General features: G+C 45.2%; 1 protein-coding gene across 3 annotated transcripts in view; it reads right to left on the bottom strand.

The window, feature by feature from the left end:
* STAG1 (stromal antigen 1) overlaps nt 1–17,630 on the bottom strand; it is a 327,093-nt gene that overhangs the window by 117,623 nt on the left and 191,840 nt on the right. For all 3 annotated transcript variants that reach the window (XM_053310204.1, XM_053310205.1, XM_053310206.1), the window contains 3 exons: nt 11,863–11,939; nt 10,438–10,642; nt 8,377–8,528 (listed from right to left, as the gene is read on the bottom strand). In XM_053310204.1, coding sequence (XP_053166179.1) covers nt 8,377–8,528; nt 10,438–10,642; nt 11,863–11,939 — 434 coding nt within the window. The remainder of the gene's footprint in view (nt 1–8,376; nt 8,529–10,437; nt 10,643–11,862; nt 11,940–17,630) is intronic.

The following is a 17,630-nucleotide window of genomic DNA, read 5'->3' as shown; positions in this document are numbered from 1 at the left end:
GAGCTAGAGACGCTAGATCGTAAGACCAGGAAAATCATGACCATCAATCATGCTCTGCACCCCCGCAGTGATGTCGATAGGCTCTACCTCCCTCGCAGCTCAGGTGGAAGAGGAATGCTGCAAGTCCATCAAACAGTAGAGGAGGAGAAAAGAGGCCTTGAAGAATATATCAAGGACAGTGAAGAAGATGCACTTCAAATGGTCAATAACAAGAAACTATTCAACACCAATGAAAAAAAGCAGGCCTACAAGAAAGAACAAGTCAAGAACCAAGCAGAAAAATGGAAAAATAAGCCTCTGCATGGTCAATATTTGCACAATATAAGTGGAAAATCAGACATCACCAAGACCTGGCAATGGCTTAAGAATGGCAACTTGAAGAAAGAAACAGAGGGTTTAATACTGGCTGCACAAGAACAGGCAGTAAGAACAAATGCAATAAGAGCAAAAGTAGAAAAATCCACCAGAAACATCAAGTGCTACCTTTGTAAAGAAGCAGATGAAACTGTGGACCACCTAATCAGCTGTTGTAAAAAGATCGCACAGACTGACTACAAACAAAGGCATGACAAAGTAGCAGGGATGGTACACTGGAACATCTGCATAAAATACAAGCTACCTGTAGCCAAATATTGGTGGGACCACAAAATTGAAAAAGTTGAAGAAAATGAAGATGTAAAAATATTATGGGACTTCCGACTACAAACAAACATCTGCCACACAATACACCAGATATAACTGTAGTCGAGAAGAAAGAAAAACAAGTCAAAATAATCGACATAGCAATACCAGGGGATAGCAGAATAGAAGAAAAAGAAATAGAAAAAATCACCAAATACACCAAAGATCTACAAATTGAAATTGAAAGGCTGTGGCAGAAAAAGACCAAAATAATCCCAGTGGTAATTGGCGCCCTGGGTGCAGTCCCAAAAGACCTTGAAAAGCACCTCAACACCATAGGGGCCACAGAAATCACCATCAGCCAATTACAAAAAGCAGCTTTACTGTGAACAGCCTATATTCTGGGATGATATCTATAACAATTGACAATAAAATTCTGGCATCCCAGGTCCTTGGGAAGGACTCGATGTCTGGATAAAACAAACCAGTCAATAACACCTGTCTGACTGTGTAAAATAATAATAATAATTTGAATCTATCTTGGGGTAAAAGTATGCCCTTCAGGTTTCCGTGTTCAGCACCACTCCTATGTAGTTGATAATGTGAACTGGCTCCAGGTGAGACTTTTTCCAATTGACTTGGATCCCCAAGTTTTGAAGGAGATTCAAAACATACTGGATCTTTGAAAGCAATTCTTCTCGGTCCCTGGAGATCAGGAGCTAGTCGTCTAAGTATGGGTAAATTGCAACACCCTGTGTCCTTACGTGGGAGATCATGACAGCCATACATTCGGTAAACACCACTGGGGCGGTGGCAAGTCGGAAGGGTAAGACATTATATTGGTATACTTCTTTACCTACAGTGAAGCGTAGATACTTCCTGTGTTGCTCCCTTATGTTGATATGAAAGCAGGCGTCTTTCAAATCCAGCGTTGCAAGCTAATTCTCTTGATAGAGAAGTAGTAGGATCTCCTGCAACACCATCATGCAAAATTTCCTGACATGGACCAGTTTGTTTAAATGGCACAGATCCATGATGGGGCGGATGCCCCCATCCCACTTTGTGATCTGAAAGTAACAGGAGTAAAAATCCCTCACCTGTGCGCCCACTGCTCCAGGGTGATTGCACCCTTCTCCAATAGCTCCTTCACAACTTCCTGTAATGACAGCGATGGTGGATTGAACTTCATTCCCATAAAAAATGGGCAGTTGTTTCAAATTCTATGCTATACCTGAGGATTTGATCTTCAGGACCCAGCAGTCCAATGTTATGTGGTGCCATGCAGGGGCATGGCGTGCCAGCTTGATGGACTCGTATGCTTGTGGAAGTGCTGGAATCGCAAGCATGTTGGTGGAACTCACTTGCCAACATGTTAATGCCCCTGCAGATGGGATTGGGGAGAAATTCAGTGTTGGTGGGCGGTCCTGAACTTCAAAGATGCTTCTGTGATTCTGGTTGTTTGTTACATTGGGACTTAGAATTTTTGCCCTTCCCGTGGTAAGTGGTGAGGATTGTATTGCTTTTTGAAGTCCTGATGATCTTGTTGCCTAGAAGTAGGCCTCCACTTGCCAGAGTAAGAATGATCCTTTGAAGTGTATGTGGATATAGATGAAGCGAAGGTGAATGTTTTCAAAGTGAGCTTTGATTTTTTAAGTTGCTCCATAGTGGAATCAGTCATTTCACTGAAGAGGCCATTTCTGTCAAAGGCCAAACCTTCAGTCTTCTCCTTCATGTCAGTTTGGAGGTTTGTAGACTGTAGCCATGCATGCTTCCATAAAGCGACAACCGTAGTTAAAGAGCGAGATTCTGACTATAGGTGTTTTGCAATGCTTAACTGCTGCCTGGTCAATTCAGCTGATTTTTTCCAGCATTTGCTGGAATTTCTTTTTGAATTCCTCTGGGGACAAAGTGTCCAAATCCCCCTGTAAGGATTCCCACAGGCCACAGTTGTACTTGGTCATGCATGCTGAGTAATTCGTGACTTTAATAGATAAGCATGAGGTAGAGTAAACTTTCCTTCTTAATAGGTCCAATTTTCTCCCCTCTTTGTCAGATGGTGTGGTGTGTTGTTTTCCCGTTAGGAGCCAGGTGCTTCAAAAGGTAAGTGTTGTCCTTCTCCTGTCTCTTAAATGTGGGAGTAGATGTATGTAGCACTCCCCAGGCACATTTTGCCACTCTGGTGATCACAGGTAGAATGGGTAGGGCCCTACGTTGAGTGGCCCGGGATCTGATCATGGAATTACACACCGGGTCATCTATTGTAGAAACTTCTGATAACAAATCCAAACCCAACACTTTTACCATAGCACACAAATGTTTATGGTAGTCCTTCATTGCTTCATTTGAAGAGACATAGTTGGAAGGAGGCACATCAGTGGGAGGAACCACTAAACTTTCTGCATCTTCTGGATCTGATTCAACATCGGAAAATCCATGGTGATCCGAAGCAGATCCGGTTGGAGAAGACAGAACACACGTTTGGATCTCCACGGTAATGTTCAGAGGAGGAGACAAAGCTCATGTTTGGGTAACCATTGCCCTGAGAGGCGGAGATGAGGCTTGCGTTGCTTGTGACATCGCAGGTGGTGGAATGGTTTGTGTTGACCTAGGTCAGTCATGCACAACTCAAATTACCTGGTGGGCCGCAACAGACCATGACTTGGATCATGGAGGCTGCGGTAAATGTTTAGAGTGCTGATTATTAAAGTAACACATAATATTAATTAATTAATTGAAATTGAAATTAATTAAAATGAATTTAATCAAAATTTAACTTTTGAAGTTCTGCCAGGCCAAGATTAATTTAAATTGATATAAAATAAACTGAATTAGAATTCATTCTAATAAAATAAATATACAATCTGTGCAAAGTACATAATAAAATGCATTGTTTTTCTTTCCCACCTCTGCCAAATCATCATACTTAACATGGATCACTCATAGGAAAAAATTAGAGAGGTTTTTCTCATAATTTTGGATGAGAAGATTACATTTTGATCAGAAGAGAGAAGGGGAAAGAAAGAGGGAAAGGATAGGGCAGGAGGGAGGGGGAGAGAGAGAGAGAGAGAGAGAGAGAATGGAGAGGGGGAAGCAAGAGGCAGAGGATTAGGCAGGAGGCTTCACGAGGGGGGGGGGGAGAGAGAGAGAGAGAGAGGTATTGAGGGTGGTTTTGGTGGCGTCTTCGACATGGAGGTTGATTGGCGTGGCTCGCCAGGCATTGAAGGGCACAGGACTTTGTCATAAATGGCAGCATGAAGGCAAAGTGCCCAATTCTTTCAAGTCTGTTTAGAAAACGACAGACAAATCTTGCATGTGGACACGTTGTGGTCCTCCACCAAACAAATGAGCAACAATTCGTGAAGATCCTTAGAGGGGATTTTGGCTTTACAGCCCCCACACCTCTTAAAAGTTTTTTTTCTCCTCAGACAGTCTGAAAGCCGAAACACGTAGTCAGGTCCATACCCGGGGTCAGAATGCCAGTTGTTATCCGTCAGCCAAAGCAAGCCCAATTCAACATCAAAATGTAGTCCGTCAGCCAGAAACAGGTCAAAACCTAAATATTCATCCTCCTCCTTTTTTATAAACTAGATTAATTCACAAGTATAAATCTGAAGAACTATTTCGACAGAAACAGGTCAAAACCTAAATATTCATCCTCCTCCTTTTTTATAAACTAGATTAATTCACAAGTATAAATCTGAAGAACTATTTCGACGAAAATCAGCAGACCGAGATCCGAACGTGATGGCAGTCAGAAAAGAACGAAGGAACATGGCGCCTTTAAATAGCACGCTGTAGGCATAGAGGCAGGGCTTGGATGCCTCCACAAGCTGCAGCATTGCTATTGTGTGGTTCCTGCGCAGGTGCAGAGTCCCATACTTATATAGCCACTCCAGAACCCACAGAAGTGCCCCTATTCCCACACCTGTACTAGAGCCCTGATACATAGCTGTAAGTAGCCGGGTAATAATAAGAAGCCTGGCATTATAGGGATGGAATCCAAGACAGTAAATTGGCCTCAGCCCTCAGTCCTACCCTCGAAGGCCCGCACCAAAGGACTGCCCCCTTTAGCAGCTGCCTGCAGGTGGTTTGTGCCAGTGGCTGCACCCCCAGCTGCTGCCCACCCTAATAAGGACCAGGAGGCCCTTATTATTTTGTTATATTAGACAAGAATATTCTTTTATAGAAAATGATGATTAAATAAAATATTCCTGACTGACTTTAATTATTAAAAATGAGTGCTTCTGTGAAACGATTTAAATCATGATTTAAATAAAACACACACACACACACACACACACACACACACACCCTTTAAAAAGCAGAACCAACATTAAGCAGAAGACATAATAAAAGTTGGTTAAAGATTATGGAGCTGGAGACTATTCAAGATTTCCACCATATGCTGAAAAGGCAACATGCTTTCAGTTAAGATTAACACTACAGAATATATGGGCATATGTAGCTACAGAGATCAAATACAAGACGGTTTTGAAGGCACTTAAAAGTGTCCTTCCACATGGGGGTAAGAAGTTAAGAAAAGTGATGGTCTACAGTGAAAAAGGAAGCTACAATAGTGGTTTTCAATACACTAGCTGAACCCGCACAGAGCATCTGTGCGGTAGTCTACTCACTTTTGGTTTTTTTGCTGATGCCGCACAGAGCATCTGTACAGTAGTGAACTAAGCCTGTGGCATCCCCCCTCCCCCCACTCTAGTTCTCTCCCCCCCACTCTCTCGCTTATTCTCTCCTCCCAACCACTCTTGCTCGCTCTCGCTTGCGCTATCTCCCACCACTCTCTCGCTCTCTCCCCCTCTCACTCGTTCTCTCCTCCCCCCCACTCTCTCTCTCTCTCACTTGCACTCCCCCCCCACCACTTTCTCACCCCCCCTACTCTCTGTCTCTTGTTTTGTTCCCCCCACTCTCTCGCTCTCTCCCTCCCCACTCGCCCGACTCTGGTTGTCCTCCTTTCTTCCTCCTCCCCTCCTTGCCGCAGTTGGGACTGCCGGAGCCTCCGCCGCCACCTCCTAACTGCCCACCCCAAGTTTTCCCTTGGCCACTTTCCCTCTCTCCTTGGCCCAGCAACAGCCTCTCTCGCCAGCTCCTGCAGGCCTCGACCTCCCGAACAAACTATCCCCTCCCTCTCTCTCTCTCGTCGTTTCACCACCCTCTCTGTCCGGTTTCTCCTTTCCAATCTGCCTTTCCTCCATCCTCCACCCCACCCCCCACTCTGCCGATTTCTGCCTTCCTCCCTTGCTGCTGCTCCCTTGCTAGGCAATGGTTCCAGGCATCCGCACGCTCCGGATGTAGTTCTCTTTTAGGTTGGCCGTAAGAGAATTATATATATACAGATGCTTAACAACTACAGATCTAAAATTATCATGACCAGCTCAAGTAACCAGTCAATCCAAATGACCTAAACTTCAGGGTAGAACAATCAGAGCATGTTCAGGGCTTACTGAATGAATCAGCAAAGACCACTTCAGTTTCACTGAATATTCAGTGTTTAGTCCATTCAAAGCATCACTTTTGAGACACACATGATGTCAACATCTAGTGCATTATTCTCCAAGTTACAGTTCCACCGGTTCATCTGGTTGTGACTCAGAGGTGGGCCTTCTCTGTAGCTGCTTCTGGGCTATGGAATGCACTCCCCGCAGAAATCCGCAGTTTGAATTCTTTACAGGCTTTCAGGAGAGCCCTTAAAACTTATCTGTTTGGCCTGGCCTTCCAGGGTTTTTAAGAGCCAGTGTGGTATAGTGGTTAGAGTGCTGGACTAGGACCGGGAAGACCCGAGTTCAAATCTCCATTCAGCCATGATACTAGCTGGATGACTCTGGGCCAGTCACTTCTCTCTCAGCCTAACCTACTTCATAGGGTTGTTGTGAGGAGAAACTCAAGTATGTAGTACACCGCTCTGGGCTCCTTGGAGGAAGAGCTGGATATAAATGTAAAAATAAATAAAATAAAATAAAATAGTTGTAACTGGTTTTAATGTTGTAACCTGTTTTTCAGGATTTTTAAAATTGATGATTGTTTAATTACTGTTTTATGATGTTTTAATTAATTGTTTTATACAGTTTAATATTTTTTGTTTTAATTATTAACTGATTTAAATGGTTTTGTTTTAATGGTAAACTGCACTGAGCCATTTCAGAAGGGCGGTACAAAAATCGAATGAATGAATGAATAATAGTTTCTCAAAGTGTGGTATGCATACTCCTGGGGGCACATGAGCACAGGGATAGGGTATGGGACAAGTGGGAGAGGGTCAAGAAGCCCAGCAGGTAGGGTGGAGAGAAGAGTGCCTACTTACCTTTGCTGCGGTTTACTGCCCAGATGCAAGTAACAGGGGAGAAGATTTGTCTCAGGAATATTGGCCAATAATGGGGAGGGAAGTGGGAAACCTGCATGGGAGAGGCATACTGGGCACTGATTGACCAATAGTTGAGGATGAAGGGAAAGAGAAGCCTGTTTTGGGGGAAAACGCTGCCCTTGACAGACCAGAAGCTGGCTCTTGGAGTAGGGCACAGTCATCAAGACAGACAATGAGAGAGAAGGCTGAATCCTGAACTTGTGCCAATGCTTGAATGATCTATGCTGATGCTGTAAGGACAACACAGATGGAGTGTTTTTCTAACTGTGAGCCATTCTTTATCCTGTTGAAAGCTTTCAGAAACCTAACACTTTCAACAGAAAGCTATTGTTCTCTACTTCCATATTCTACACCTCTTACCTGTCTAGAGTACATGCTCTTCCCCCTGCTTTCCCCATCTCTCTATCTTGCCACTTCCTCCTCTCAAAATGATGCCAAAAAGGTTGGTGTGCCATGCAGTGCTCCCTATTTCCCAGCAATAATTTGGTGAGGGTTCAAACCTCTTTGTTTTGGCCACCATCACTTCTAGACCAGGTACTGACTCAAGCTGTGCATCCCTGATGTACAAAGTGGCAACCCTATCTACATTATTTCAAACATCTGTGAAGATAGCCCTTCTTCCAACATATGGCAGACATTACTGCAAATATAAAATCTGCTGGAAAACTGAGGTGGTACTTAAATTTTCACAAGTTAGGTGGTACTTGCTACTTCAAAGGTTGAGAAACTGTTTTAAATAATGAAAAGAATACCCCTAAATAAATGAATACAAACCAAAACAGTGGCTTACTGCAGACAAATTGAGTTAGCAAGTTTGGACTTGATCAAAGTTGGAAACTGATATAATGTATAATTCAAAACAGTGGTGTTCTGACTAGAATTATTCATGTATAAATTCAGTCTTGACAAACTTTACTTACCAACAAATTAGAAGCAACTGAAGAAGCCAAATATTATTTGCCTTGGGGCAGAATAAATGGCTTCTCTTATCAGAACATTTTATGTTCTTGTTCATATAAAAGAATGGAGTGCTAATGTTAAATACAGACTTATTTTGTGAGCTATGAGAATTCTGAGAACATTATTGTTTAAGAGTTGAGAACATTCAAATGTTCTGTCCCTCCTAAATAAGCAAGGATATATGCAAAGTTCATCTGCTTCACATATATGTTTTCTTTGCACTGCTGGTATAAATTACCGATACACCACATGACTGTGACACGTACTCCTTGAACATTTGCTATAGGATCATTTCCTAATTTCTTTGAAGTGGAAGCCTTTTCAGAACATAGTTGAATGTAAGAAATATTCTTACAGTTCTTTGCTGGAAAGGAAAGTGTACTGCACAGTGAAGGAAAGTCTCTGATCTGCTGACATACCTCTTTCCGTTTCTGAAGGAGTAGCTCTAGTCTTTCATTGGCTCTTTTACCAATCATTTTGTTCCTCTCAGCTTCATACTGCCTCTGTGTATTATCCTGATGAATACTCAGGTTTAAGGCAACATTCACAAGAGCAGTCATGAGCTTCATAGCTGAGGGGGAAATGCACAAAGAATCGCAGGTATTTAGTACATGAAATCAGATGAAATTCAAAGTCCTTTGTTTCTATGTATAAAGTAACTTGAGATATTCTAAAGAAAGAGTCAAGAATGGAATATACAGCTTCTTCTAATTTCAGTCCAAATACTTCTTTCAATGTATTTTCAAGTAAGGAGAGATGGAGTCTACACTTTACCAATGTATCTGACCCTTTTCCTGCAGACTAAGGCAATCATGTTTTAACACTTAAGACAAACATCTCCTACATTTCACAGTCTGTACCTTCCAGTGGTGCCATACACATTAAGGAACACAGCTAAGGAACAACAGGCTCTGAACTCAACTGAAATAATCACTTTATGATCTAGCCATAATAATTGTCTTCTACATTTAGTCTAAACAATTGACTTCTATAGGCAACAGTAAGTAGAGGTGTGCACGGAACTGCGGAGCTGCAGTCCGGCACTGGGGTGGGAGGTTCTAACAAAGTACGGGGGGGGGCTTTACTTACCCCCCAAAGAACGTCACCGAATTCTTTTGAGTAAGCGGGCGGCATACCTCCCTGCCGCCCGCTTCATTCCCCCTCTGGCGCGGCACTTCTCCTTTAAATTCTCCATCGGGCGGCAGGGTATCTTCCAGTCCCTGCCGCCCGGCTCTTCAATGTCCCCGATCGGCTGGCGGCCGCCCCCTGTGCAGCCTCAAGAACCCTGCCGCCCCTTCCCTTCCCATTTCAAGGGGTCGGCAGGAGAACTCCCCTGCCGACCGCGTCCCCTTCCCCGGCTGCACTGCAAATGGCTTCTAGGAAGCCTTTTGCGCAGGCGCACAAAAGGCTTCCTAGAAGCCATTTGCAGTGCAGCCGGGGAAGGGGACGCGGTCGGCAGGGGAGTTCTCCTGCCGACCCCTTGAAATGGGAAGGGAAGGGGCGGCAGGGGTCTTGAGGCTGCACAGGGGGCGGCCGCCAGCCGATCGGGGACATTGAAGAGCCGGGCGGCAGGGACTGGAAGATACCCTGCCGCCCGATGGAGAATTTAAAGGAGACAGACAGAGCCGCGCCAGAGGGGGAATGAAGCGGGCGGCAGGGAGGTATGCCGCCCGCTTACTCAAAAGAATTCGGTGACGTTCTTTGGGGGGTAAGTAAAGCCCCCCCCCGTACTTTGTTAGAACCTCCCACCCGAACCAAAACCACGCGTGTCCGGACCGGTCTGGAGGCCTTTAGAATGGCCTCCGAACCGGTCCGTGCACATGCCTAACAGTAAGTGGGCTGCACTGGACATAATTAAGGTGGTGGTGGTGGTGGGGAATCTGTGCTTTGCCCAAACATTATCCCACCTCTATTGCATTTCCAAATGCAGGTCCTCTATTTCTTTCCCACACAAATCAGTACAAACAATCCACTTTCATGACTGAAATAAATACTGCTCCATCATACCTTACAATTTATTTTAAGGAAAGGCCAAATCCCAGGCTTCCACCACATTCCAGCATCACATAAAAAAATAAAATCTAAGGCAGGGCTATAAAGATAGATGTTGGTTCAGTTCTATGACTCTCATTGAGTGCTATGGGACAAAGCAAAAAGGCTAATTCTGGGACAGTTGAGAAGAGGCAAAACATGCCCCTCAGTCCAGACATTTTGGTCAACAAGCTTAGGGATGCTATTGGGAATGGTGCTGTTATTTCCCCCCACAAAAGTGAATAGCTGTCATTCATTCCACAAACATATTGTTCTAAATATGATAAAAGATAGGATAAGAACTTTATTACAATAAGCATCTACCTGAAAATGTTATCTTAAGGGTAATGGCTTACATGAATGATTTAGTTTTCAACATTAAACAAACAAAGAAAAAAACCCCATGGCACTAAATGATTCTGAAAGCCTCGCCTTTAAGATTTACTTACCAGCAAGTGTACTGGTATGCCTGAAAGCCCGGACCTGCGAATCTGACAAACCAGTCAGAAGTGAGATCACTGTATCCATCATATATTCATCATAAATTATGCTGTACTGACACTGTCGAATTAGAACTCCTATGAATTCACAAAAATTTGAACGAAATTTTTTCCACTGTGGCCCAGGCATGGTAAGGGGGTAATCGCCACTGTCCTGAAACAAGACAAAACGCAGATACTATATTTAACACATGTTCTTCTTTCAGTCCTGTCGTATTTTACTTAAAATTTGGTATTGTTCAGACAGAGTAAAATTGCAATATGATCTGAATGGTCTACAGATGATCCAAATGACCTGGGTAGATACAAGTTTAAACCAAAAATGGTTTGTGCTGGTTGACAGATTGTGGTGGAGAATAAAACTGTTGAGAATCCAACTATATTTCCTATACACACAGCCTTGTATGGAAAGATAGGGTAGCCATTTTAAAAGTTAGATAGGTATGTCTGGGTTTCACTGTTAACACAAAAAATATCAATTGCCCTGTATTTAGGCATCCCCTGCTAAGCAGATATGGTGAGTCAGAGACAATTTTAGTTCAGTTAGGTCAAAGAACATACCTAGATTAATATTCTAACTTTATGTCATCAACCAAATGTTTTCTAATAATGGTTTTGATCTCGGGTCTTTTCATTTTAAATGCAAGATTAAAGCCTTACTACTACCATAATTGATCAATGACTGACATTTCTTAGATCCTCTTTGCTTTAGACAATTTTATCAAGAGAATGGCTATGTGGAAGAAACAGAATGCCTGTTTTGAGTGAAACAGATTATATTTGACCCACATGTAAAAATGGACTTATTCTGTTTCTCACTAAGTTCCAATTTATTCAAATGAAGAAAGTGCTGCAATTACAGTAGCGTATATTATTCTTTATACAGCTACTATGTTGCCCACAACTTTAACTGCAGGACTCTTTGTTACATATTCTTTAATTGTCACACTCCTCTTGCTCCTTCAAAACAATGCTTGAATATTCTCCATCCCCCACCTCCAATTTTACTTTCTCTTTAGTGTTCCACATGAAGTTTCTCCCTGCTGCTAGGGCACAATCTTGCCAAAGTCGCCCTTTAAATTCCATTGATTTCAATGGAGAGCTAAATGAATGCTTAGATCTCTGCCTCTGAAATCAAAGGGAATTAAATACTCATTTCTGGCTCTATTGTGCTACTGCTTTGCCTTTGGTTAGTTGTTGCTTACATCCATCAGCATCCCCTTGTTTATTACCCATAAGTGCAAGTAATACTCACTTATATTGTATAATTCCTTAAATAACTAGGTCACATCAGAATAAAGCTGTTTATTCTGGAGAAATAGCAGCAGCCTTTTACCTATAAGCTCAGCTCAGTTCTCAACATTTATACTTTACCTCATCAAATTCTTCAGTCATTTTCCTGATAATTTCTGCATTTTGCATGTTCCTAAACATTTCAATTCGTACAGTGCCTGTGATAAAATGAACAAGCATGATTATTTATTTTGCACCATTTAAAAAAATATGCTACAATATACCTTGAAAACTCTGACTCAGACATTAAAGAACATGATGATAAACGAGAAAGCATATCAGATTCCATCCTGCCAGTGACCAACAATAAAAATTGGCGTTATTGTCAAGTGTTCCAGAAGTGATGGGTGGAATAATGATGCAGGACTTAAGTCTGTTTCTAGAGAACAACTTTCCCCCACCTTGCCTATTAGGAGTACTGAAGCTTGAGAAATCGCTAATTTTGAAACTTCTACACTACCAAAATTCTTCAGTATGAAAAAATGCAAAACATGATGCCAAGTGCTTAGTATAACAAAAACAGGAAGAAGAGCAACAAAGCAATTAATTAGGATTTTATTTTATTGTTAAATTTGTAATACCACCTTTCATAAGGCATCCCAAGGTGGTTTACAAAAGTTAAAATACAATAATCTTTCTTTCTTTCTTTCTTTCTCTTAAACGTACTCATCACTAATCCCATATGTGGCAGCTCCAGCAAGAGTTTGCGAGCAGCGGCCGGATAGCGACAGGGACGGGACTGCTGGCCAGGAGAATGGTGGCCATCGGACAGGGAGGGCGAGAGGAAAGCTGAGAAGAGAACTAGAGGTGCAGGTGCTCTACGCCCGGTTCAGCTAGTATTTCATAAAAATCACATTTCAAACCTTAAAACGACAGGTTGCTTACCTGTAACTTGGGTTCTTCTATTGGTCATCTGTGCTCTTACATGAATGGGCTTTGCGCCTACGCAGAGACCACATCGGAGCTTCCAAGCTAGAGAACTGCTTTTTGGTGGTAACCCCGCCCCCTCGGTATATAGGTGGCTGCGCGGGCTTCCCTCTTCAGTCTTCTGAGTCTGCAATCTGAAAGAGACTAGCAGAAAAGACATGAGAAGAGGGGAGGACGGGCGGGCGTGTAAGAGCACAGATGACCACTAGAAGAACCCAAGCTACAGGTAAGCAACCTGTCGTTCTTCAACGTTGTCTCTGTGCTTTACACGAATGGGTGCATAGCAAGCTGCACCAGTGCCATGCTCACCTGGAGGTGGGATCAGGTGAAGATGGATTGTAGCACTGCCCTGACAAACGCCGTGTCTTTTCTGGCTTGGACATCCAGGGTGTAATGGTGTATGAAGGAGTGCTTTGACGCCCACGTAGCCGCCTGGTAGATGACATCTAGAGGAATAGACCTGTCAAAGGCAGTAGACGCCGCAACCGCTCTAGTTGAATGTGCTTTAAGAGAGAGTGGAAAAGGCTTCTTGGCGATCTGGTATGCCAGGGAGATGGTGCGGACCACCCATCTGGATATGGTCTGTGCAGAGGCCTGTTTGCCCTTGTTAGGGCCAGAGTGGAACATAAAGAGAGAATTGGTGGTTCGAAGGGCAGAGGTGTGGTCGACATAGAAGGCGAGTGCCCTTCGGACGTCGAGAGTGTGGAGGCGTCGTTCAGCCGCAGTTGTTAGCTCGGCGAAGAATGCAGGTAAGGCGATAGGTTGGGAACGGTGAAATGAAGTCACTACCTTCAGAAGAAAGGCAATGTCCGGCCGTAGGACGGCCTTTTCCTTGTGGAAGGTGAAATAAGGAGGATCAACTCTAAGAGCCCTGAGTTCACTGACCCGTCTGGCCGAGTTGATAGCCGTGAGGAAGGCCACCTTACAGGAAAAGAAGTCAAGAGAAATCGTAGCCATGGGTTTGAAGGGAGCGTTCATGAATGAAGAGAGGACCAAAATCAGGTCCCAGGCCACGGCCATGACTGGCGAGTCCGGGTAAAGGTGAGTGAGCCCTTTAAGGAAGCGCTTGACGGTAGGGTGTTGGAACCACAAGGGTGTGGAGGTAGGGGAGTTGGCCACTATGGCTGCCAGGTGGACCCGCAAGGATGGGATTTTAAGTCCGGCCTGCCTGAGGGACAGCAAGTAGGCACAAATTGGGTCCGATCCCAGACCTGGAACAATACTGGAGGCATTGCACATTTGCCTCTGACGCAAAGAGGTCTATTTCTGGGAGGAACCAACGGCGGAAGAGGGAGCAGAGCGTAGGGGGATGTAGTTGCGTGAGATTTTGTTTGAGTCTTGCTTAGCCTCTCCGCCATGACATTGTCTTGTCCTTGAATGTGGACCGCCAAGGGTGTGATGGACAGGAACAGGAGGGGGGTGGAAGAGGTGCCGCCCTATCTGTTCAGGTAAGCTTTGGCATTAGTATTGTCCGTCTGAACGAGGACGTGGGAGCCTCGTATCAGGGGAAGGAAGGCTTTCAAGGCTTTGAATATGGCGAAGAGTTCGAGATAATTGATATGGCGGGAAGCTTTGGCCGGGGTCCAGATGCCATGGATGTTGTGATTGTTGGCATGAGCACCTCAACTGTCCAAGGACGCATCCGTGGTGAGTAGAAGGGCTGGATGAGGAGGGTGGAAGGGGGAGCCAACGGTGAGGTTGGTTGTGTCCGTCCACCATAGAAAGGAGTGCAGAACCTGAGGCGGAAGCGTTAGTTTGGCGGCGAGGGAGTCCTTGTGAGGAAAGAACATGGAGAGAAACCAGTGCTGGAGAGCCCTGGCCCATAGTCTGGCGTGAAGGAGGACATGGGTGGTGGAGGCTATATGTCCTAGCAGGCATTGCACTGTTCGTGCTGATTGGGTAGGGTGGGAGAGTAGGTGGGTCGACAAGTAGAGGATGGCCTGGGTTCTGCGTTGAGGGAGGAAAATTTTGGATTGCACTGAATTGAAGAGGATTTTCAGAAATTCTATGGTTTTGGAGGGTGTGAGCTTTGATTTGTCGTAGTTCACCTGCAGGCCCAGATTGGAGAGGAGGGTGATGACCATGTGGAGGTCTCTGAGGAGGGATTGTGGGTTGTGAGTCACCACAAGCCAATCGTCAAGGTAAAAAAAATCTGAATATTTTGTTGTTGCAGGGCTGCCACCACCGGGGCCATGCATTTGGTGAACACCTGGGCTGCAGATGCCAGTCCGAAAGGGAGGGCGCGGAATTGGTAAGTGTTGTGTGCTATTTGAAAGCGGAGGAAACGACTATGCTGAGGTCTGATAGTGATGTGGTAATATGCATCCTTGAGATAGATGAAAACGAACCACTGGTTCTTTTGCAGAAAGGAGATGATTGTAGGAATCATGACCATATGGAACCTGCGGTAGGTGATGTAGGAGTTGAGTTCCTGGAGATCTAGAATGGGGCAAAGGGAGCCGTCCGGCTTGGGAACAGTGAAGTATCGGGAGTGGAATCCCAGGGTTTGTGGATTGTGAACCAGTTCCATTGCAGACTTGGAGAGCAGAGAGTTGACCTCTTGCAGGAGAGCCAGGGTGGGTGGAGTGGATAGCGGAGGGTTGTATGGAGGGGTGGATGCAAACTCTATAGCATAACCCATCCTTACTATGGTCAAGGCCCAGGAGTCCGTGGTGATATTCTCCCAAACGGAGATGAAAAGGGAGAGCCTGGTGCCCCAGCAGGGCAGAGGGTGCAAGTCATTGTCCTTTGGCTGGGGGCTGAGATCCTTTGGATTGGTGCTGCATTTTGGATCCGGTGAAGCTGGAACGCTTTCTGTAAGGTTGATATCTGTTGGAGCAAAAGGACTTGTCCTGGGGTTGATAGTATTGTTGTTTAGAAGAGTATGGCTAGTGTTGCCATTTTTTTGGTGTATAGTGGCGGGTTGTGGAGTGTTGAAGGCCCATAGAACGAGCAGTATTACGGAGTTTCTGTACTTTCTGGGAACTGGGCCTTGTGTCCAGCAATAAAAAGGGGGGCGAAGAGCCCAGAGATATCCAATCGGATAGGGAGGATTCTGGGTCCTCTTCATCCGAAGACGAGTCCGATGAGTCGGTTGATACCGGAGGTTGAAGGGGTTGAATCTGGAGCCGAGGCATTGGCCTGGAGTTGGGGAAAATAGTAGCCATGGCTGCCTGCACCGGCGAGTTTCTGGGTGGAACCCGTGGAGGTAGAAGAGATGTGGTCTGGGGAGGGGGAGAAAATGGCAAAGTTGTCGGTCCCGAAGGTGGGTTCGGGAGCGAAGCCGAGGCCGAGTAGGCCAGTATAGAAGAGCGAGGGGCGGCTCCGTAGCCGTGGAGGCCTGATGGCGTTGGCGAACCTCTTGATGAGTATAGAAGTAGTCAGCCTCTTCCTCAACTTGTCTGGCATAGCGCTCGTCTAGAGCAGTTTCCAAATCCCGGTTGGCCCAGCAGCATGGCTGTTCGGGAGGGAGTTCCTCAGGCTGAGAGTTGTGGTCAGACTTGTACACGGGATCATGTGGGCTGGAGCTGTAAGCGACCTCGGTATCTAGGACAGTTTCAGTGTGTAGAGATCGGGATCGACGTTCGGTATCGTGCGTTGACTTCTGCTTTTTTGTTGGAGGTTCAGAAGGAGTGCGATGATCCTTCTTTCTCTTCTTCTTTTTGGACGGTTGGATAGAACGCGGTTCAATCAACGCCATCACCGAAATCGACACTGCCACCGAACTCCTCGGTATCGATGTCCAAGCCCAAGCCGCAGGATCGACAGGCACATTCACCTCGGGGATAGTTGCCGAGACTCCTGGAGGGGACGAAATGGGTTGTAAGCCCTGGGCTGCAGGAGAGGTATTGGACAAAACCTGCATGGTAGAAAGTTTGTCCAAGCCCGTAGGTTGGAACGACTGTTCCCAAAGCCAAGAACGAAGTTGAGAGGACCTATTCTTGTGCGCCTGTTTGGTAAACGCTGCGCAGTGTATGCAAGAGCCAACTTTATGGGACTCGCCAAGGCAAAAAAGGCAGATCTTGTGGCTGTCAGCCGAAGGGATCTTGGATTTGCAGCGACCACACTGCTCAAATTTTGTAGTCTTTGCCGTAGGCCGAAGAAGGTAAACGAAGAGGAGCGGAAGCGAAGGATCCGCAGGACGCCGGGCCCAAGGGCCACAACGAAGTGGAAAATGAAACTAAGAGTTATCTGAGGGGGGGGGACCGGGGGTGAAATAAAAACGCTAAAGAAGGGAAGTACTGAACCAAAATGAGGAGATAAGAGGGAAGGAGAATGCAGTACTTGCGAAGCGTCTGGCAAGGAAGAGCTCAACGATGTGTTTTTGATAGCAGACGAAGAAAGACTGAAGAGGGAAGCCTCTTCAGCTGCCTATATACCGAGGGGGCGGGGCTACCGCCAAAAAGCAGTTCTCTAGCTTGGAAGCTCCGATGTGGTCTCTGCACAGGCACAAAGCCCATTTGTGTAAAGCACAGAGACCACATCGAAGAACCAGTTAAACAGTAAAAACCATAACACAACAATAAACCACCATACAAAAGATAAACAAAAGCAGGAAAACTGAAAGACCAGGCAGCCTCTAAGGGGTGAAAGCCTGAACAAATAAAAAGGTCTTTAGTTGTTTTTCAAAAGCAGCCACGGATGTCAAAGAGCGGATATTCACACGGAGAGCATTCTAGAGCCTGGGGGCAACAACAGAGAAGGCCTTGCCCCGCGTTCAAGACAATTTAGCCTCTCTCAACATTTATGCATGGAGCAAAGGCTCCCTGACAACCTTGTTGGACATGCAGAAACGCTTGAGCTCAGGCAGTCCTTCAGGTATCCAAGACCCAAACCTTTAAGGGTTTTAAAGGTAATAACCAGCACCTTGAATTGGATCTGGAAACATATTGGCAACCAGTGCAGCTCTTTCAAAATAGATG

The sequence above is a fragment of the Hemicordylus capensis genome, chromosome 3 (genome assembly GCF_027244095.1).
Source record: "Hemicordylus capensis ecotype Gifberg chromosome 3, rHemCap1.1.pri, whole genome shotgun sequence".
Classification (NCBI taxonomy): domain Eukaryota; kingdom Metazoa; phylum Chordata; class Lepidosauria; order Squamata; family Cordylidae; genus Hemicordylus; species Hemicordylus capensis.
This window is presented reverse-complemented; position numbering and strand designations above follow the sequence as displayed.